Source organism: Lepisosteus platostomus, chromosome 2 (assembly GCF_059453375.1).
Source record: "Lepisosteus platostomus isolate fLepPlt1 chromosome 2, fLepPlt1.hap1, whole genome shotgun sequence".
Lineage (NCBI taxonomy): Eukaryota > Metazoa > Chordata > Actinopteri > Semionotiformes > Lepisosteidae > Lepisosteus > Lepisosteus platostomus.
Window position 1 is genome coordinate 67,774,317 of NC_142612.1, and position 23,132 is coordinate 67,797,448.

Consider the following 23,132-nt stretch of genomic DNA (forward strand, 5'->3'; position numbering starts at 1 on the left):
CACAGATCACAGCTCTGGGTATGCCAGTCAAATGGAGGTTGTATACAGGCGAGGAGGAGCGAGAGCAGGTCAATAACCTCAAGACCCTGTACTGAGACTCAGCTGTCACTTTCCCCCATCCCCAAGTTTAATTAAAGTCAGAATTTTTTCCAAATGAAGAGGAATAATGTGTGTATAAATATGTGTCAGAAACACAGTGCATAATATAACGCTTCAATAGGCCACTGTTATTAAAATAAAAAAAGGCAGAAATGCTGTGATTACATGTATTGTTATGCAAATTGTCCCTCTGTGGAAGAAATAAGCACAGAATAGCCTTTTATTCACTATCGTTTTGCATATCTCTAAACCATGGAACTGTCATCATCTCTGTTATCTTTCTTTAATGCACCTAACTGTCTCCTAATCTGGTTGTCTACAATTTGAAAGCATTTCAGAGTGGTCTGTGTCTTAAGCTTGTATCAAGGAAAACGCTTTCTCTGTGTTTTTAGGAAAGACAGCTTAGTGTAAAGGATAATGATAATAGAATTAAGATTTTAAATATTTATATTCAGACCTCAACTCACCACGAATAATTATTGATTGCACTGGCGGGATTAGTATAGTGTTTAATTTAAATGTGCTTGCAGTGTGTATACCTATTTTCCTGCAAGATAATGTTACGAGAGAACCATGTATTTTGTGTACAGTATATAATAGAACGACACATATAAATCTCATAAATTGACTCCCTTACTGGAGGCTGGTTTTTCAACTGTTTTTAATTAGTGTATATTCTATTGTGTGTGTGTGTATTCTCATGCACTTGCAAAGGTTAGTTTGTATCACTTAAAACATTTAGCTATAATTGCTTTTTTAAAGTAAAGGCGAATAGACCTTTATGATGATGGTTCTACTTGGAAGTCATGGTTCAGACCCTCAGGCTAATACCTTAGTTCAATAACCTTTAGATACCATAAGTTAGTATTCAATAAATCAAGAGATTAGCTCTGGAAAAAAAAAGTAATTTGATCCAGGAATGAGATAATTTAACAGCATTGTGAATGAACTGCTGTTAAAACAGGAACCCAGGATTTAACACATCTATTTTCAGATGGCGGTTTAACATTGGATTGAGAAATCAATACTCAATCGACACTGAGGGTAGCAACGCCAGAATTTGGCTCTTAAAATTTAAAAATTATTGCCCTATTTCAGCTTACAGCTGTATTGCAGAGCTGGTAAAGAAAAATAAATTGGCTTCTTTTATTGTCGTATTTCTCCTAAATCAGGAAGATAGGCTTTTCAGAATAGAAGATGAACTGTTTTCATAGTTCAAGGCTCAACCTTCCAGTCAGGCATAAAAAGCAATGAATCTCCTTTAACCGATACATCTCTTCACCGTTTCTTCTTATGTTTATGAAATGCTATAATTTTGTATTTTTATTGCTGGTGATGGAATGCAAAATACCTTTGGGTTGCGGAGGCTTACAAAAGTTAAAGCTGTATTGTTTAGCCTTATGTTCTCTATTCAGTCTATCCATCATGGACAACAGTACGCATGAAGCTAAATGCCAAGGTTACTGCTGCTAAGAATCACATAGCATCTTCATACCTAATATACATACTTTATATACTTGAAGACATTCTAGATAATATTGGAAGACATCCTTGATGGTTTTGTGTGTACGTTGTTCTGAACTTTCTTACCAATCCAGATTTTTATATAAAAATTCTATGCCTTTAGATATTGATTTGATTGACATTTACTATAATCTACTTTTTGATCATACTTTCAGTGTTCAAGATCAATAAATAATTTGGTACCATACATAAAGCACATTAGTTTGGGATATAAATAGGTTTGATAATCCTAAAGCTTGAATAAATATCTTGTGTTTAATTTCCATAATACATTTATCAAGAAATTTGATTCCTACATTCAAATGATATGTCTTTTATAGTTATTCATTGTGATTTATTTATTTTAATCTAAAATAGCCTTCTGGCAGAAAGCAAATCTAACGATGGGGTTTTTGTAGTGAGCCCACGCATGTGATTGTATCACAGGATGTAATGAATGTTATCCTTTGTCAGTTGTGGAAAATCATTCCTGTGGAATGGTTTCAAACTTTCTGTATCTTGTCAAAGTCATTTATGACATCATGGGAATTGGAAACATGCTTGGGAAGCTGGTCAGTATGTGCTGTGAAAATTAATGTATATCCTTTCATACATTAAAGTGTAGGTTTAAATAATAAGATTTCATTTAAGTGATAAACCTGAATGTCACTTTAAATGTATCCGAAAGTTAGACAGTTCACGCTTGTCATTCATTTTTTTATTTGCAAGTAACAAACACAGAAAGCATTAGAAAACATATTTTAAAACTTTCCTTTGCCAATGTATGTTTGTTCAGCCGTTGCACTGGTGTCTTGCTATTCTGGTACGATATATCTTGACTTTGTGTTTCTGCTTGTTTTCTGTAAGATATACTGTACTGTACATTTTGTTGAAGCATTTTAAGGGTTTATTTTCAAGATCCAGAAACCAGTCAAGAAAGATGCAGGTTAAAACCTGGTAAGCTTACTACCTGGTAAGCTGAAAGGTATCCTACTCTAAGACCACCCTTTCAGCAAATCAATGCCATTGCCTCTTTCATCTATCACCTTGATAAACCAGTCACAAGAGGCGACATCAGAGATTAGACCACCTCAGTTGGTGTGGTCTCTGGTCACCTAACTGAGGCGAGACTGACAGCCACATTAGTCTATAGGATAAAAGTAAAAGGGAATTGGATTTTGGGGGGGGAGTTCAGAGAGGGCATTTATCACAGCAAGATAGTGATTTAATTTGGGTGATGTATAACAGCCTGTACCCAGGCTTTTGAGGCCTAGTGTCTTGGTTCCTGCTGTGGTTCTTTTATGTTGTTATTGACCTCCCCCGTCTACTACACGCTTTCCAGCATTAGCGACTTCGGATTCAGAAAATGAGGCCAATTTATCACAGCTGACATTGCCTTTATTTACAAGTCCCAGCCCCAGACAGCTTCTTCATGTAAAATTTAGCTGTAACATTTTCTTACACTCGGTACACCTGCAGCCCCTTGTATGGCCTGAATAGAGATACGCTGGATAAAGTGAGGCAGACAGCGTAATCCTGGCTTTAATATTACAGACATTTTCTAATAATGGTGCCTTGTGATGGAAAAGAAACACTGTGCTGGATTCCGTCTAATCCCCAACATCGAGCACAAACCATGATTCTTCAAGGTTGCCTGTGGACAATTTCATTTTTACAAATGTACTTTGAGAAGGAGGTAGGGGGATGGAGAATTGATGCAACGCAGGCTGCATGTTTTAAGAATACCTTGATGTATGTAAGGGCAGGCTAGCACACCCAGACAGCTTGTTTTTATTTACTGCCAGAATGCACTGCAAATTTAGACACCATAGTCAGTTCTCTCCTATTAGCATCTGAGCTTCTTATCCCATCTGATCTGTACAAAGCAAATCTCACTTTGCTTTCTTTGGGATATTCGCATACATCTGTATTCCTCCTAAATAAAAATATACAGTAAATGTGACTTGACTGACTTGTGCAATCCAGGGAAATACATGTAACTCTGCTGTATCGAAAAGCTTGATCTGTTTCATGTTTTAAGAATTTTAAATTCATGGACGGACCACACTCATGCAGCCAGAATGTGACATGGTTAATTCTATTTTAAGAGCTGTCCAGTCATGGACGGGGAGGGATGGTGTGCCTGTAGAGTTTCTGGGTCTCTTTAAAGTAGCAGCTATTAAATTAGTCCAATCAATCCAGCAACTAATTTTAGCTCAAAAAGGGATTTGGAATGAAAGACTGCAGCCATGTTTTAAACATATGTTGATACCGGTGTTCTTTCTGTAAAATATAAAAGGTATTTTTTATGTCTTCCAGTAGTATCTCAACTAAAATAGGTCCTTTATAATTAGATGCAGAATGAAGGACAATAAGGTGTATTATAAACATGCTTTGTGATGTCATGGCAAAGAAGATTTTACTAATGAAGTACTTATTTTTCCGTTCTATGTATGTACAGTAATTGTGATTAAAATTGCCCGGTGAAAACAAACTGAGATGCAGGGGAATTGTCAAATCTGTCATTGTTTCATTTCAGTCTTCTCTTGTGCACTAAAAGAAGCATTTTGAATCTGCATACCATTTATTTTGTATTTGTTTTTGATGTTCTATCCAAATCAAATTGTATTGATAATCTATCAGAACAAAAGCAAAATAACTGATATGCAGATCACTAATCCTACCAAACGTTAAGCACAAAAAGATATTTTTACGTACTGTACATTTGTATTTTATTTGGCTTCTGATATGCTCCTTCCATTGGCCAAAACATTAGGACATTTCTCAGAGGTATTTAAATCATGTTTTAAATTCATATAATATAGTGTAATTTAAATCCATTGTTCCAGGAAGGAAAGTGGAACAATGGAAAAAAGAGAAATTGATTAGATGGCAGTCAACACCCTATTTCAGCTCCTAGTGTACAGTTAGCTAGGGTGTACTGTACAGACTAGTAAGGAGAGATCACCTTCAGCTTTGTTGCTCTTCTTGAGTGGTTTGGTGGAAGAAAGAGGCTGAGGGGCACTGCTGAGATAGATTTGAACCACGTGATTGTGGGAGTGTTTTTTTCAGTCAGTGAGGACAATCAAGAAATGAATTGTGGCAGTTCAGTGTGTTGTCAAGCCAAGACAGCCATGATTGAGTGGTTGTCGCTGTGTTTTCCCATCTCAAAATCAGAAATGTATTTTAATCATCTGTAAGGACAGTTGTTTGGCTACATGCACAACAGCTGATGTATTGAGATGAGGTGAACTATGCTCCCACTAGCCAAAGTCCTTCCTCCAAACCTCTTATCCTGCCCTCCCCTGCCTCTTCCTTTGAGTCAGTTTATCACAAAGCACCTCCGCTTGACTACCATATAGCCCACTGCCTCTCCCTCCCTTCAACAGGAACTCATTAAGATTCATGATATTTCTGGACAAAGATATCCTTGGTGGATTGCTTGCTCTAATTATCTCCTGACTTTTATTGAAAGCTTTGATTAAGGCCTGTCATAATGAATAACAGGCAAAAGGTACAGAATGAATTAGCTGAGGCACAGTTTACAGAGATTTCCTCCCTTTTTTAATATTCAGTTGAAATTAATTGAATCAAATGTGGGAGTTATATGTTGTTACAGGGGTATCTTTATCCTAGATGTGTAGGAATAAGAACACATCTCCTTTTCTCCTGATATATTTTCCTTCCTGATTTATAAAATCTTTTCATTTTGCTCGAGAGATCAGTATCAACAAGAATGTCCTTGACATCCATTTGTATTGTAAAAAATAACAAGATTTATTCAAACAGGTCTGTGAATACGAGTGCTAATGACAATGTTTTGTTCTGGCCTCTGCTTTTTAACAGGTAAGCCAGTGATGATTATAACCGAGTTCATGGAGAATGGGTCTTTAGATACCTTCTTAAAGGTGAGTGACCAGCATCTGTCAGTCATTGACAAAAACCTCAGATGTGAGTGAGCAAGAACTGTAGAAATCTGGTAGAAGCTTTAAAAGTTATTTAATCTCCAACCAATACGATAATTCTATTTACCCCACTAGGGGTACATCGTTAGCAAGCTTTAGAATTCCTGAGGCTTGTGAACACTTTCAAATTTCTTGCATGTCCTCATGTTACAATAATCCTAACAATGATATCGAGTCTCGTAGAATAATTCTGTTTACATTTGAAAATGAAAACTGAAAATCTGTAAACATAAAGTTGCGAAAGCTCCCGATAAAATGCCTCACTTTTGTGAAAGAAATTTTAAAAAAGCTTTTCTGAAGAATAACATATAATCCTGTCTCCTCGCATGCGACTCTGTCAAAGAGAGCTTCACAATCCCCCTGCAACAATTTCAAGAGGCTGTAGGTTTAACTGTTGCATAAATTCTTTTTGCAGCACAAGGCTTTACCGCCTGTTAAACCCTGTCAAAGCAATTTCATGTCGGCATCTGATCTCCTTCTCCAAATGGCGTCTTATTTGAGTGTGTTAATAAATTGATTTCGCTCACCTGCCTCAGTATATACCAACACGGAACAGTTCATAAAAGTGGAAGGGCACTTTGTACCATCTCACTCCAACTCTCTGTTCTGCGAGTTGTAAATTTATAACTCTGTTTTGTCACTGGGGATATCATGATATTGTAATTTCATTATGCAAAGCAAACAAATGGTTTTGTTATGGAGATCTTTTAATTACATATGTATTGAAATGAAAATGAAAACTGATGAAATTCTGTGCTAAAACTTTGGATTTCCCTGTGGAGCGCATAATGAAACATCATAAATATTCTCCATTGCTCACATAAAAAGCTAATATAATTACGGTATCAGTTTTATGGTTAATAGCTCATACAGAATCCTTCTGAATACATATGTTTAATTAGGGGATGGATCAATTAGCATCAGTCAAACAAAAAAAAAATCAGAACTTTCTTTCCAGTAGATTACAAGTTTTGCAGAAAGAGTGCAAAAAAAGAGGAAGACAATTGATTTTCAGAGGCAATTAATTAATACTGTGATTTTAGTAATTCAGCAGATGTTATCATCTTATTTACATACAGTATACATTTACATGAAAAAATGAGTTTATCCTTGTCCTTAAATAATGTTGTGTTTTAATTTGTGATGTAGTTACTGTACAACTACACTTAATGGTAATGTACATTCATACATATTTTGGTACAATATGAGTTCATTAGAATAAATAGAATAAAGTCTTTATTTGTATGGAATTGCTCCTCTGATAGACTCTGCATATGTATCTTTATATGATTTTGTAACTACATGATCATTTTGTATTTGACTTGAAAGAAAAAAGCCTTTTGAAAGAGACAAACATTATTGTAATGATATGGATCCAAATGTGAAATAATTAAAATGTATATGAGAATAATTAAAATGGGAAATTATTTTAGGTAATTGCTATTATTAGTGCATATGTGCAAATATAATATATAATATGTAATAAATATATAATAAAAAATCTAATACTGTAGATACACAAGTGATTAGCTATGTAATCTTTAATTTCTGATACAATGTTATACTGTTAGGATATTTAGTATTAAGTGTGCAAGAAAAATAATTACAGTGGTAAAGAAATGTGTTCTTTCAAGAATCCAACTCAACTGCTTTTTTCAGAACTACATGGCTGGTCAAGTATGACTTTATTTTATTGTAAATACTGTTGCTTAGCATCTCATAATTGGTGTCTCACCATGTTAAACTCAAGGGATTGGTTAATAATCCAATCTTTATAAAACCTGTACAATTATTAGTTTGTTTCAAATTCAACTGGTCAAAAGATAACAAACTTAAAAGATAAATACAGCACCTGTTAATGTGAAATGATATTTCTTTAACTTTCAACAGCTTCTTTTTTATGCTGTGGGTTGGTTTTCTTGAGCCAGAATTTCAGGAAGCTTTATATATACAGTAGCCTGTTAGATTCACCAGGAGTTGCTCACATATATATTTTATTAAGATATCAATATCTGAAATAACAAAATCATTAGCAACTACATTGCTGCAGGATTACAGCCTTTGTTCTCTCTTTTTACAGAAACATGATGGACAGTTCACAATCATCCAGCTGGTTGGAATGCTGAGAGGAATTGCCTCTGGGATGAAATACCTGTCGGACATGAACTATGTACACAGAGACTTGGCAGCCAGGAACATCCTTGTTAACAGTAACCTTGTGTGTAAAGTGTCTGACTTTGGCTTGTCCCGAGTACTGGAGGATGATCCAGAGGCAGCCTATACAACAAGAGTAAGTCATCAAGCATACTGCTATTAATATCCTATCACTGAAAAAAAACGTCTTGAATTTTATAACTTCTAGGGTACTAGGGTCATAATAAATCTGATCTCTCCTAGGCACCATAACACCTTGCTCTTCAGCAGTTTCATTTCTTAAGAAACGTAGGTTATTTTTATGATAGGCCATGTTCACTATTTAGAGAATGCTACACCCATGCATAACTTCAATTATCTAACCATTATACAGTATCTGTGCATTGCATTAAAACAGCTTGGTTTGGTGAGACACCTATGTCAAGAATATCACAACACCTGTCCCTGACATGTTTAAAAAATATAATTTATAAGTTCAGTCTTCCACTTTAGTTGATCTAAGAAATGATTTAAAAGAAGCTCCCAAGATGGATGTTTTCAGTGAAGTCATACTGACATACTGAGAAGGACGATAGAGTTCTCATAAAGAATAAATGGAGGTTTGATGGAGTACTCCACGAAAAGACATCACTGGAATTAAAGCAAGTATTCTGTTGTAGCTCTACCACAGAGTTCAACAAAGGAAATCGACCCTTTTTTATCCACCTGCTTCCTGTGTAGCTGTCTCAACGGAGGTCGGTGTGAGATCAAGAGTCCTTCTCCTCTCAGCATGATCTAATTACAGCCCTGTCCAAGGATGGGGCTCTTGCTCCTGCCCCAAGATCTCATTGTTAAAGCACCCGTGAATGTGAAGTCACTGCACTCTGGGTTATCTGACATGCTGTCTGTGCAATCAAATGTGCAAAGTGCAGTGACAGCAGGACGGCCAATTATCGCAGCGATCTCGTTGAAAGGCAGAGGTTTGCTTTCATGAGTTGCTGTGAGGAACCCCAGCCTCTGAGTTTGCTTTTAATGCCAAAACGGCAGGAACTACATTGAGTCATGTACTGTATGGAATTATTTGCTTAGCAAAAGCTCTTATCTGGCGCAACTTGTTATATAGAAAATAAGGAACAAATGGCAGGTACAATGGGGAAAAATAAACTGACAATGAGGTTAGCAAGTAACTGACGAAATGGGTCACGCAAACAAAAAATGAACTAAAAATGAAAGCAGTATACAGACAGCATAGTAAACACCCTGTAGGTAGGTATTACATTGTTACAGTGATTAAGTGCAATCAATTAGCAAGTCACATTACCTGAGAATTCAAACCATTAATCCAATACAGTGTAAGAGTTATTGAAGGAGGTACTGTAGATGAGAGCTGGGAGATCACCTGTGCTGTCTAAACAGATCTCACAGAGTCTTGAGCAGGTGCCGAGAGGTGGAGCAGCTCTGATGTCTGTGTGTGGTTCATCCCAGCAATGAGGAGCAAGGGTGGGGAGTGAAGCACTAGTGACAAAGTGGAGAGGGTCTTGTGGAAGAGAAGTGGAAAGAGTGGGGGGTGAGTGTAGAAGGAGATAAGAAACTAAAGATAGCCAGGAGCAGAGTGGTCGAGACAGACGTGGTGAGAACTAGGGTTTTGGACCAGATCCGTACAGCAGTAGGGATCGAGACGAGTTACTGGAGTAGTAGAGTAGCATGAGTAAAGCGAGGTGGGGAAAACACGCTGTAAGTTGGAGTGTGTGGATGGATGGCATTGGCAAGCCAAGAGGTCAGGATTAGGAATTGTAAGGAGTAATTGGTAAGGAAGAGGCAGATTCTGTAAATATTAGGAAGGAGCAGCAGTAGCATTGCAAAGAAGTGTGTCGGGAGTAGGAGAGGGAGGGATCAGGAGTGACAGTTATGTTCTTAGGGGTGGTGAAAGAGGGGGATAGATGAAAGGAGGAGAACAGTAGGTTACTCATAACAGAACCTTGAGGGACACCAGCAGGGAGAGACTTTGGAGCAGAGATTAAATTTTGCCACTCAGGAGATCTGTTATGTGCCATCAGAAAGGTAGAAGGAGAATCAGATGTGAGCACCACCAGAAGTTCTAAGAAAGTTCCTGTCAAAGGTGTGACAGTGTGAAAAGCAGCAGAGGGATGAAGAAGGATTAGGACAGAGGAGACGAAGGCAACACGAGCAGTGAGTGAAGAGAATCGTTAACAACGAGTAGAGCAGTTTCTGTGAAGTGGTTCAGGTGAATGCCAGACTGAAGCAGGTCAAGCAGTGAGTGCTGCTAAAGTACAGCAGGGTGCAGGCTGCATACCACTTACTCGGGGGATTTAAAGAGACAGGATACAGCAAGATACCATTCGGAAAGGATGATGGATCAAGAGTGTTTTGTTTAAGAGTGGTGTAATGCAGACCTGTATAAAGACAAAGGACAAACATTCCAAGAGTAGAGTGGAGCGCAGATAATAAGCCATCAAGGGTAGTATGCCAGGAAAAAGGAAGCTGGCAAGATCTGAATAGAAGCAGTAGATTTATGACCCTGGAACTTGGAGGCGTAAAACAGGGTAAGATGGGGACTGAATCGAGGAAGCCGAGTCTAAGGATGAAGGTCTGATGAGTTTGCAGAAATCAAAAGAAGGAATCAAAGTCATTGAGTCAGACAGAAGTGTACTGTAATGTTTGTGTTCTGTTTAATATTGTTGCTTCTGTTTTGGTTTCAAGGGAGGAAAGATCCCCATCAGGTGGACATCTCCGGAAGCAATTGCCTACCGCAAGTTCACGTCTGCCAGCGATGTGTGGAGTTATGGCATTGTCATGTGGGAAGTGATTTCCTATGGAGAACGACCATACTGGGAAATGTCAAATCAAGACGTGAGTACACTTCAAGGCAACTGACAGTTACTAATATTTGGTAAATAAAGAACTTAACTGCCAACTGCAGAAATACCGCTACTGCTAGTACTATTTTTCAGGTTATTAATATTTTCTATATTCTCTAGTATTTATTCCCCACAGGGGGGCTGTCACCTGTTAATTTTTTTTCTGATGACCTTATGGTTATTAGTGCAGAATGCTAAAGGGTATTTGATTAATGGGTACCATTAAAGAGGTAATTTTATATGTTTTCCATTAATGAATCACTCAACCCAGAATTGGACAAATGACTTTCTCAGGTTCTATCAGTACCTGTTCCTTTGCAGCCTGCACACTGACAAGACTGCCCAGTCAAATCAATTTTTAAGCCTGCATATTTATAGTTTCATTAACTATTCTTCTAGTAACTATTAACTATTTTTCTAGTCAAAGGGGGAGTTTTATCTATTTTTAAATTCTTGTCAAGCCTCAGCTGTAAAAATTATAGTTATATTAATGCTCTGAAAGCTCCTACCTGATTTTTTTTGCAATATTTTCATTTTGACTAAGTTTCATACTGCAAATTTAATCTGTATTTTTGTTCACATTTTCTGTAATTCTGTTTGAAATATGTAAATCTGTAAATAACCTTTCAGTACTTCACTGCTTTGCCAGCAGGTTAACACTGTAAAGTGAAAGGTTTACCTTTTTTACAGTGAAAAACATTGATACAAAAGCCCCATACTGTAAACCAACTAAGGATTTTTTCTCCAGCTAGGTACCACATATGAGATATCACCTTACTTGTCGTCACTACTGCATTTTACTGTATACAGTAGTAAAAATAGCATTGCAAAAGCAAAACCTTGCTATATAAAAGCCATTGCCTTACTTTAATGCTGTGTTCAATGATTCAATAATTAAAAGCCAGAAAAATATAATTCAGATGACAGTTGTGGTTTTAGTAGTTGTTCAGATAAGGGGTAAGGGGTTTGGGCCAGAAACTCAAGACTAGCTTTGCTGTGAATTTGGCTGCCCTGATAGGCAAAACACACTGTCATTCAGGGAATTATGACCATTCAGAGACTTAAGGGAAGTTTTTTAGGAGGTGAAAGAGAATACCTGAGAGGAAATAAACAAACCCGTACTCTTATCTCTTTGTTATCACTTTGGCTCCTACAAGTTAGGTTATTTTTATTGCCTATAAACAGTAATATAGTGCTCTAGCACCTGAAGCTCACTAATAATATCAGTAGAACTCATGGAACCTTTATTGTTCTTTTTGTAATTTTCTCATAAATGTATGATTTTATTTTGGAAGATAATCATGTCAAGGACCTGGCTTTACAAAACCTCCTGCAATATTTTTTGTTCTACTGTATCAGTTTCTGATTGTTATCCAAAGAAGTAGACATATTGAAGAAGCAATGAAAATAAAAAACATGAGGCTTTTCATGTGCTAGTTTGAAAAGATCAATGAAGAGCTTTCAGGAACAATGAAGAGTGTGTTTTTTTCTGTTTTACTTTTGGCTATTTCTTTCTAGAAAGTACTGAGTAAGCAAAGAAATCTGACGGTTCAGGCATGAAGCACAAGGGGTAGCTTCAGTTCAAGCCTTGAACCAGGCCCCTACTGTTATACTACCCAAGATATTGCAAAATCCATTTCAGGCAGAAATGAACCCTGGATGCCTGGAGTACAAGGAGAAACAGGAGTACTAACAAGTACTAGTAGAGAGACAGGAGAAAAGGCTGGCAGCCAAAGTAGTGGCCTTGTTCTCTTGAAGTCATGTCATTGTTAGCCTAGCTCTGTGTGGTGTTTCTTTGTTCTGCTGGAAAATGGAGAGTTCCAGATTATCTTGCAGAAATGGTAGCTCGAGTACTTTGTCTGTGTATCTCTCAGTCTTAAGGTAGCTATTTGTTTGCACCAAATGTGTTTAAAGGGCATTCCTACCCACACATTCACTCTTCCACTGACTGAATAAAATACTTCAGCACCCTTACTCTATGGTACCTCAGATGTTCTCTGGCCCACAGAAGATGGCAATTTTTGTCAACATTACCCCTGAACAGATTTTAAACGTTTATTATTGTCAAGCAGAAGTCAAATTTCAGACATTCTGACACTTGGCTTATTTCTTCCTGGAATATATTGTGCTGTAGCTACTGTAATCTGAAAACTATTATGCAGATGGATACGATGGATGTGACAGTCCTGGGCTGGTGTGGTGACCTTCTGCCTTCCAGGATGTGGCCTGCCACTCACAGTGCTAGTTTCCTCATTTCTCCAGAAGAGTCCCCTGATTGTTGAAGCAGAAAATATCATTCTCTAGGCAATGTCTCACCTGACAGACCACCTTCAGTCACCCTGATAACCCCCGATAACACCCACGTGATCTTGGTGACCCAGGTCAAGCATTTGAAGAACATCATTTGCTGTTCTTGCACAAATCAAAATTGTCCTTTTTATGTGGCTATTTATACAGATGTTTAATTAAATGATTGTGGCAACATTAGCAATAGCAAATATTGGGCACCTGGTGTATTAATAAAACCACTATTTTCTCTCTGTATTTTTTCTCAATGAATAATGCTACTCAAACAATGAAAAATCCTATTTGCTTACTACTGTATATAAAATGGACATAACTATGTATCTGCTCAATAAGTTATTTATATCAAATTTAGCTCTGTTAGATTTTCAATGTGCTTTTAGAAAGTATATACACATAGGCAAGTGTCAATGTATGTAAAGAACAAGCAGTTGTAATTCTGTACATTATTTTATTGTTTGAAAATGACCATGCACCGATGGTCTCCAGGTTCAAATGAGGGAGCTTTCAATTACTGCAGCTCCTCAAGGGGTTAAATTGATGTTACTCTCACAGAAAGTGTATCTGTTACTTAGGGTTTTTCTACAGAAAGCAAACGTACCTTTTGTTCTAACCACAGATAAATGGGTGGGAAAACCAGCTTGTTCACTTCTTGGTTGACTTCCCTTCCTTACTCTCCGTCTCCCTCTGTCTCCTCTAGGTGATAAAAGCGATAGATGAGGGGTATCGCTTGCCTGCTCCAATGGATTGCCCAGTAGTTCTGCACCAGTTAATGCTGGACTGCTGGGAGAAAAGCCGAAGCGATAGACCCAAGTTCGGACAGATCGTCAACACCCTCGACAAGCTGATCCGAAACCCCAGCAGCCTGAAGCAATTAGCCAACAGTTCAGTCTGGTGAGTCTGGGAGCACATTTCTTCACCATTACTGTTCCAATTATAAAAGGGAGGGCCTAAATATTTTCGCTTACTGCATCCATTGCTTTCAATGTGAACCAGATGTGCATATTTATTCAGCAATTTATTTGTCACTATTGAAGCAGATGTTTCTGGGTTACATCTTGGCAGCCCTGAAAAGATGTTCTTTTATTTTGCAGCGGGTCAATTTTGTCGAGCGGCGTTTTTGGATTAGGGTGGGGGAGCACGACAATGTTTGTGTTTGCTAAATCCTTTAGCAAAGCTGTATATCCTAATGTCACTGAATAGTTTCAAAACTAATTAGACCTGACAGGATATTTCAGCTTATCTCCTGACGAAAAATAAACTGATATTGGAATTATAGACTGCGTGCTTCTATAGTTTTCCTTAAAATGGCCGATATACTGTATACTGTAAGCCTGTACCTGAAATAAAAAATCAGAAAAATCTGAAATCCTGTAATTCATTTTAGGTGTTATTTTCCTTTCCTTTCCAATTATTGGACTAACAAACAGAATAACTCCATACAGTATAAATTTCATTTTTATTTTGCTCAAGTCAGATTATGATGTTTTTTTTCTCTTTTTTAAGTAATTGCAGCTTGTACCTTATCATTCCCAAAAGTGATTTAGTCCCCCTCTCATAAAATAAATCATGTTGATGATTAATTAATAATGTCATGGTAATAAAATATAAATTAAGTACTGTAGATTGCTTATTTTTGAAACTCTTAGTGAGAGTACACAAGGCTGGTTAAGTTATTTGGTTTTGCAATATATCTGAAGCATAAATGTTTCAAGTCCAGAATCCTATTTTTACATACTCAACAACTGTGTATAATATAAACTGTATAGCTACAGTACTTGTACTTTGAGAGTTAAATTGAATGAGAAATTGATTGGAACTATTGATCTGTGCACAATTCAAATTAGTTCTTCAAATCATACCTCAAGAACTGTGCATTTCAATATCATCAATACAAAAATTATTAGGGGCAGAGTCGATAACAGAGTGTATAACATCTATACCGATTATAGCTGGGTAATATCTTAACAAGGTCTGTCTTCAGATTGTGGATGGTCACATTTTTAGTTGAGTTTAAAAAAGAACTGCAGTCCCAATTTATCAGACTGGTTATTAAATTTTGGTAATAAATTAATTGACAGTATAGAAAAAAATCCCAGTTTTTAATTAAGCTCAAAATTGTGAACTTTAGGAAAGTACAGGATAGTCACCATTATGTCAAACCCCTGGTCTCACTACGGTAGTAGTGAGGGTTTGTGTGAAAAGTGATGTAAGGTGTTCCTTTCTGCTCACTGGTCACTGTAATGACTAATGTAATGTGATGTAAAAGCGAATAAGTACAGCAGCACATATTGCACCGCAGCAATGTTCCAACGCAATCTGGATGCAGAACTGACAAGTAAATTGTATTTGTCTGCAAAACCGTCTCGAAGTCAAGAGCTATGTTTCTATTGGATTAAAAGACAGGTATTCCCAAACCTGCTTGTTTAGTGGAATAGGACCGCTTCACATCACCGGACATTTTGTTGCCTCGTTCTGAATCACAGAATATGGCGCTCTGCATACCTGGAAATTGTAATTATTTTGAGATGTAAATTGGAGGCTTAACACATTTGTAAAACCTGTGTGTGTTTTACTTTAATTGTGGTTTGAAATGCACTCATTGATGCTGATTCTTTCTAACCCCTGAAATACAAAAATAGCATTGCAGTTTAAGGACATAAAAAGTGCTTTCCTCTTTAGGGAAATATAATGCATATTCTACTGTTTTCATACTGATGCTGCACTGTCTGAATTACTATCTACAGTATGTCGTATGTCTAAATTTAGAAAGGTACAGGTTGAGTGCCTTTCTAGGTTAGTCCACTAGATGAAGATTTCATCTTCTTTTATGACCTGAAAGAAATTTAAAGCATTTCCATACCAGTAAGGACAATGCTTTTAGCAATTTACTGATACACACAAATTCCTCTTTAAAAAAAAAAAACTACTGTTCACTGCTCCTTGCAGGCAAGATCCAACAACCCCTGAGTTCAGTGTCAACACGGTAGAAGACTGGTTGGATGCCATGAAAATGACCCAGTACAAGGAAAACTTTTCAAAAGCGGGCTATGTAACACTTGACTCAGTGTTGTACATAAGTGTCAGGTGAGGACATACCATCCATTACCATAAAAGCAAGAAACTTCATAACAGAACAACTACTGTGTGGCTGCTTGCAATATTGACTTGGAAATGTATAATACTGGTTGTAACAAAAGCAAAGGACATTACGAATGACTGAAATTTATTTTTTTTTAAGTGAAACTACAGTATTTCCCTTGGGTTATCTAATGCCGTCATTTTTCCAAAAGTCTTTATTTTCTTTAAATTTCCTCAAAATTATTAACGGTAAGTCAGGCACCATGATATTATAACTGACACTGGTATACAGTACGTTAGAAATGTCAGGATTGTATGCTATGTTTAGTAGCTGTCTATGATGTATTGCTTCAATTTTGAGTACTTTGTGGCCTATTGGATATCCCTTGTAGGCAGTAAACTGCCCAGAGTTAACAGACATTGAAATTTAAAATAGTGATTTGAAGGTTGGCACAATTAACCTGCTTAGTTAAGACAGATTTGTTTATGTTTTAGCATGAATAAAACAGCTATACTGGTTTTCTTTGAGAAATTCTTATAGTGTGCAATTAATTCAGCTGGTTTCAACACATTGGTGAGGGTCATTAGGTGGAAACTAGTGGAATATAAATCTGAATTCTTAGTGTCTCTTATGTATTAGTGTGTTTCAGCAATGTACTGTATCTGCAATCATATCTCTGCATTGACTGTGAGCTTTTAAAGTCATGTTCATTTTGTCTTGAAACACCCAGCTAAGTTAATCCAAAAAGCCTGAACTTGTTTTAAAATAAACATATAATTAGAGTCACACATCTAAAGCACTTCTTTTTCCTTCCCTTTAATTGTAGTGAACTGGGTAAAATCGGAATTTCACTGGCTGGCCATCAGAAGAAGATCCTCTCCAGCATACAGAGTCTGCAGACGCAAGGGGCGCATGTACAAGTATAACCTTGCCCATGTGCCACAGGCTCCACGAACCAAGAAAAGACTGAATGAGTTCAACATGTTGCTCGTTATTCCTAATTAACAGCTTCACCATTCAAATTGTTCTGGATAGATCTTCTCGTAAGCACTCTGGCTTCTGTCCATGCACTTAGAGACACAGCAGCGAAAGGAGGAAGAGGCTGATCTACATTAGGTCACTCGGGAGGCATCTAAGGAAAGTGCTCAGAAAAAAAATCAGTTTGTGCAAGTGAGTGTACAGTAGAATGTGAATCAAAGTTGCCTTTTATTATTTTAAGGTGTTTTCGTTTCTGAACAAGCAGTACTAAGGTCAGATCTGTGACCACTTCTTCATATACCTGTATGAGAATGTTTAAAATGCTTCCCTCTGGCACTACAGAACTAAACCCTATTCTATTATCTAATTCTAAAAGGTCCTGGTTTTTGACATGGAAAATCAAAGGAGATGAGATCTTCTCGGTTCTAAGTTGAAATACCTACTGTTTTAGAGGCTACCATGAATGCACAGATGTATGCCCTCTAATTTCAAATCCCAGAACTGACTAGTGGTATCAGAGAATGGAGATTTCTGGCCTTGTTAAAGAATACTGCACAGTGATATGAAAATGCTAATATCACTAGCACAATGGGAAAGACTTTATTTATTTGTGGCAAAGTAATGTGAGTGGATAACACTCGCTTTTCACCTATTCACCTACTTTTCTGTTACCAGCTCCATTACAGTGACCTACTGTAATACAACAGGGTAATTGAGAGTTGTTTCGGCCTTACTTCAAGGAGCTGCTCTTATGGCTGTCTGGGCGATGAACAAAGAAGGAAAGCGGTGATACAGTGTTAAAAATACAAGCAAAACATCAGTCAAGCAAAACTACAAGTCTTGTGATCCTGACTGCTGTTTAAAGTTTCACTGAAAAATATTGGTTTGAGTAGCGCAGCAGAAAAGAGCAAATAATTGTGGAAAAACACATGGAAAGAAAAATGTACGTACTCCAAAGTGTTTGACACGTTATAAAATATCGCTAGGTGTCAAAAGGAAATTTGACATTGCATAAACTGTTTTATAAAACATTCTTCATTCTGAATAGTGCCATGAATTCTAACTATAAGTACTGGAACATACTGGCATATGATACCTATTTTGTGCACACTGCAGTAATTTACAACTGTCAACAGCAAATCAAACACTCCAGTGGCCAGGTTTGCTGTATTAAAATGGTATTTACTCGTTATCCCGATAGAGAGGAATAGCTGTGGAGCTCGAAGCGGGTAGTTTTCCTCAGTCCTCCATCACCGTCTGGTCACCATCATTAGGGATGTGGTGCGCCAAACTGTAACAGTTCAATGGAGAAATAGGGATCAAATGGAAGTTACTCAAGTTAAAATACTAAGGCACACGTGTAAGTGCATCAATATAAAAGCGACCATCTTCAGTTTGCCTTTAAGATTGTGCCTTACAGTTTTGGCTTACTTAAGAAGGAAAGGGGACATTGTAACAAAAGATCCATTTCCACTCCTGGAGCTCTGCACACAGAAACGCCTCCTCTGTAAAAAAGGCCATTTCCAATAAGACCCATGAGCTGTCCTGTGGAAGAGAGCCACAATATCAATAGACATTAGGATCTCCAGGGACAATGGAAATGATGTTTTTTTGTTTTTCCTTTCTCCATCTAATTTAATCATCCCAAATGAAGTCCAGGAAATCTCTACGCCTTTCAATAGGGATTTCAAACTCATTTAAAAGAGGACCTGCTGTACTTACTTCTGGTTTTTGTTCTCATCTCATAGTTACTACTCAAATTATTCAATCAATGCATAACTGATGATATTTGTGACTGGGCTCTGAGGTGTTTAATAGGTAACTCTACCTTTGATGAGTTGAACATGTTGAGTAATCAGCTGTAAAGGACCTTAAAAAATCCTTGACGTGTCTAAGAAAATAAATTGGTTGTTTAATTGTCTACTCGGGTTGGAAAGAAAACAAAACAGAACACATTAGGCCCTCTAGATACAGAGACTCCTTTTGAGTTTGAGACTCCTGCCTTGCAACATTGATATTTATCCCACCAGATGAATGAGAGAATCATCAACCTTTGAAGAAGTGATGTAGAATGAGGATTGTGACAATGCAGGGGTGAAATGAAATAATGCAGTACGTTTACAGTAGATGTGGAATGTGGTTAAGTCCAAAGGTGGAGCAGGACACTGTAGCATTAGTGTTAACACATCGTCACTTACAGTGCAAGTACAGTAAACACCACTTGGTAGCTCCCTCTGTTTTCTAGGTGCTTCTGTAGATTTTGAAAAAGAATCAAAAGTGAGTGCTGTCCTTTTTATAACAGATATTAACCGACTTCAAAGCCAATTGTACCATATTGTAAAAAATGTACAGTGTTATTGATTAAAACTATAGAATGTTTATAATTATGTACTTTTATTTAGGATGAAAAACTCTAGCAGATTCAATTTAAAGCAAGACATAAAATGGACTAATTGTGGGAGAGTGCTGATGAAGAATATTGTATAGATGGTAAGCTTGGTCCTTGACAGTAAATAGTGCAATTGTAGTTTTCTTATTATTCAAGACGAAAACCAGATTCCCTGACGTTAAGATGCATTTTAAACCTCACATGAAGTAAGGGAATATGTTTAAAAATCATGTTTGGCAAGTTAGTGTAAAAATGGCACTTCTCAATGAGAAGCCATAATTGGCTAAGCAGATACATATCTTGCTTTTAGGTGTCATGCAGACTGTAAGCAGGGCCCCTGTGTCAGACACATCAAGCTTCACATGCCTTCTCAAAGCAATTACAAGGATTACAATTACATTAAAGTTCAGGCTCTATGCTCCACTAAATCTGAAAGCCTATCTAAAGCCTATCTTCGTGTGGTACTAAAATTCCTGCTTTTGTCTGGTTAATTTTGGGAAATCACTCAGTTTGTATGTTGATAATATTTTCCAAAATAAAAGAGAGTATTCTTAAAAAAAACATATTTTGAAACCTCTGAATAAAATGTTTTGTCACAACACACATACTGTACACACCTATACCCACATACGTATGCTAAAACAGGCGTTAACAGCTCAAATCCATTGTTGGCATAAATATATTTTCCTAAACAGGTTATACAGTATATAGTAAAAATGACCAGGGCTGGTTACTGTGAAACATAACACATGAAAGAACATGTCATGCTCTCTAAACTAAATGTAGAGTTTTAATTATTTTTCACAGACTTTGCTGGAACCATGAAGCAATAGATGTGAACCTGCTAAGTTTATTTTATGTGTCATGAGTTTAGCATTTTTGGCTAGAGTCATCACCATCTGTAAACATAGTCTGAGTTTTCTCTTGCCAACTAATAATTTTCAGAAGTGATAAACTACTAAAGGCTCACAATATTTTACTTCTTATTGTGCCCGTTTCATGATGATGAAGGAAATTGTCAGCAATAAGACTTTTTAGTGGTTAAATATTATACAAAGATGAACTGCAGTACTTAGTATTAAAAAATTTTTTACCCTCATACTAATCATGGGAAATGTCTCTCAATACATAATTAAATATAAAGAAAATCTGTTGATCGTTTGTGTGGCTTGCTGAGGAGTTTTTAAATTGAGTACATCATAAATTATACTGATAATTTCATTGAATTTTGAGGGAAACAGTAATGTTTTAACAAAACTATTCTGCCTTCATTCTGTAAGTGCATATTTTTTTCATACATAAGTCTGAAATTCTCTCAGCTGTAGGGACAGAAAGTGTGTATATATCTGAAATCAATGTAAGACCTCTGGTATCTACATGACATTTATTCTGTGGACTTTCAAGTCTTTCTCCCAGTAACTCCAGTCTATAGTAAAACAAAGTAAACTACTGTACACCTTTAGATGTCAGTTATAGATGCAGATCTCAAAGACAAAACAGCTGCAAGCGTCAGAGGTTAACACTTCCCTGTCCAAAATGTACAAAAATAATGATTTCAGTATTTCCCAGTCAAATAAATGGCATATTATGACAAAAGTCTCAGATGCCCGCTTCAGTGGACAGGTTAAGGGCTGTTAAAAAAGGCTACTCTACATAAACCAACACACTTGTCTCAATTGTATAGCTACGAGAACATCTAGAACATGGAAATAAGACTGCAAGCAAGCTACAGTACATTCAGTGCCATAGCTGGAAAAAGCACAGGGTTGTAATTAAATATAGCGTTATCATTAGAAGGTTGATCACCTAGTTAAGTGCAGTATGTGCAATTTTATTTTGTATTTTTATGGTAAATCATGCCTAAAATTGTCTGTAGCATTAAATAAAGAAAGAATTTAACCCTATGCCTGGTTCTGCCATTTTGTGAAAGTTTCCTGCTCATTCTTTGTGAGCTTGTTTCAATGTTCTTTTGTATGCTGTGGTCTTCTGTTTGCCCATGCAGGCTTATATGAACTTGGTAAAGGTGTACACATTTTGAAATCTCATGTTGCTATAATAAATATGCTCATATTTTTAATTTCTCAACTGAGAGCTTTGTCTCACTTTTTATTTCAGTGCTGTTATATAATATATAGAAGCTACTGGTTTGTAGAATAGTACTGTACATGTGTAAGTAACTGCTGTGCCAAACAAAATACTAGTGAACAAACCACAAAACCAGTAAAGGCCTCATCTGAACTATTTGCTACTGAACAAATACCTAGTCTCAACACAATAACAAGGTAGCCCTTTCCATTTGACTTACAGTAGCTAAAGTAAAAAGAATGGATTATATATAATGGATTATATATACTAATCAATATCATGCTAAAATCCAGTCTTCTAGATTTATTATTTCATAGGTATGAGCTATGTTCCTACATCCAAGGTACCCTCAGACCTCATCAAAACATCTTATTTTTCAAACAAGCAAGCTGTACACTATGAAAGTATGATTCACAAAAAAAAAAGATATTTCTCTCTAAATGTCAAACTTTTTTAGTTTTTTGGGGTTTTTGGGCATCACTTCAGATAATGATTTGTGTTGCTTAGGACTTACTTGCAGATTACAACAAAGGCATGTCAGTTCCCAGCAAAAAAAAAAAACATGCTTTAATTTTAGCTAGACAGTGACTTTTATTTACATAAATCAATGTGTTATTGAAGAATACAATTTGTTCACTGCCATTGAAATTTCAACCACTGTAAAACAGGATTATATTTTATCATCTATAATTATACCCTACAACAGATATTTGCAAGCAAAGAAGATGCTATATGAAGGGTGTACTAGCATGTTTTAAAATTAAACAGACTAAACAAGAAGAAAAGGTAATTATCTCTGGATTAAGGATGAGAAGTTTTTCAATGAAACCAAGCTTCTTGCTGATGTGTGCAAGATGCATCTGTTGACTCCATGAGCTTCACTAAATCCCTCTGTGACAGCCCCTGTATCAAAAGTGGTGACAACATAAGCCCTTCCTAAGCACTTTCCATTGCAAAGCCATGGCACAGCTAAAGAGAGATGTGCCTGAGGGATTCTCTTTATAATGAATTTGTTATTGATAACACACTTCAAATCTGGGATCACTCTGCATATTTTCCAGCTGGGGATCATCAAGGAGCCTGTATCTGATGAGCTAAGCCGAAACATTCAGCTCCTTGAACGGAATTTTAACACTGTGGTACAGCATGTAAATCTGAATTCACACTAGGTGCCAGTGCTCTGAGAAACACCCATAAACTTTGGTTCACTTACTAGTCCTCTTTTCTGATACAAATCAATGAGTATTTCATTACTGTCTTATTTTGTCATTGTTCTTTGTCATCTGCAACTCCCACATCCACAGACTGAAAACATTTTCAACAGTGAGATCAGGGATATTAAAACAGTGGGACACGTCTTTTATTTTTAAACTATTTGAAAAGTTAAACTTAGACATGGGTCACCTCAAAACTTTCTTTAAAAGCTTTAAGTTTATGAAAGAGATGTCCTGGTTCAGAAAACCCACCAATAAGGTTTAATGGTTTATTTTTTACTAGCAAACAAGCCACATTTTGGAGTTAAACTGGGCTTAAGAAGTGATACCAAAGTCTTTTTGGTAATGATGTTCTGCACATCTTAAAATGATACTTAGATTTCAAGTGACTTAGTCAACTAAATTGCATTAAGGGCAAAACACTCCAAACTGGAACAAACTACCACTAAAACAATTTTTAGCTTATTAATCACGATTTACAAGCATTGGTATAGATACACC

General features: G+C 36.7%; 2 protein-coding genes across 6 annotated transcripts in view; one reads left to right on the forward strand and one right to left on the reverse strand.

Moving 5' to 3' along the window:
* The window catches only part of epha4b (eph receptor A4b), a 110,529-nt gene extending 89,112 nt beyond the window's left edge, over window positions 1–21,417 (forward strand). The window contains exons 12-17 of one of the 2 annotated variants that reach the window (XM_088614899.1): window positions 5,449–5,510; window positions 7,648–7,857; window positions 10,422–10,571; window positions 13,584–13,777; window positions 15,833–15,970; window positions 16,792–21,417. In XM_088614899.1, the coding sequence (XP_088471025.1) occupies window positions 5,449–5,510; window positions 7,648–7,857; window positions 10,422–10,571; window positions 13,584–13,777; window positions 15,833–15,970; window positions 16,792–16,891 (854 nt within the window). In that variant the 3' untranslated portion in view covers window positions 16,892–21,417. Of the gene's footprint in view, window positions 1–5,448; window positions 5,511–7,647; window positions 7,858–9,757; window positions 9,891–10,421; window positions 10,572–13,583; window positions 13,778–15,832; window positions 15,971–16,791 lie in introns of those variants that run through there. The other variant, XR_015928870.1, reaches the window with a different exon arrangement.
* Window positions 18,105–23,132, reverse strand: part of LOC148676885 (uncharacterized) — a 151,298-nt gene continuing 146,270 nt past the window's right edge. For 3 of the 4 annotated variants that reach the window (XR_015928899.1, XR_015928897.1, XM_088614938.1), the window contains 3 exons: window positions 19,142–19,194; window positions 18,375–18,488; window positions 18,105–18,234 (listed from right to left, as the gene is read on the reverse strand). Coding sequence is in view for 2 of the 4 variants with exons in the window: in XM_088614938.1 (XP_088471064.1) it covers window positions 18,183–18,234; window positions 18,375–18,488; window positions 19,142–19,194 (219 nt within the window). In the remaining 2 variants the exon portion in view is untranslated. The remainder of the gene's footprint in view (window positions 18,235–18,374; window positions 18,489–19,141; window positions 19,195–23,132) is intronic. The other variant, XM_088614945.1, reaches the window with a different exon arrangement.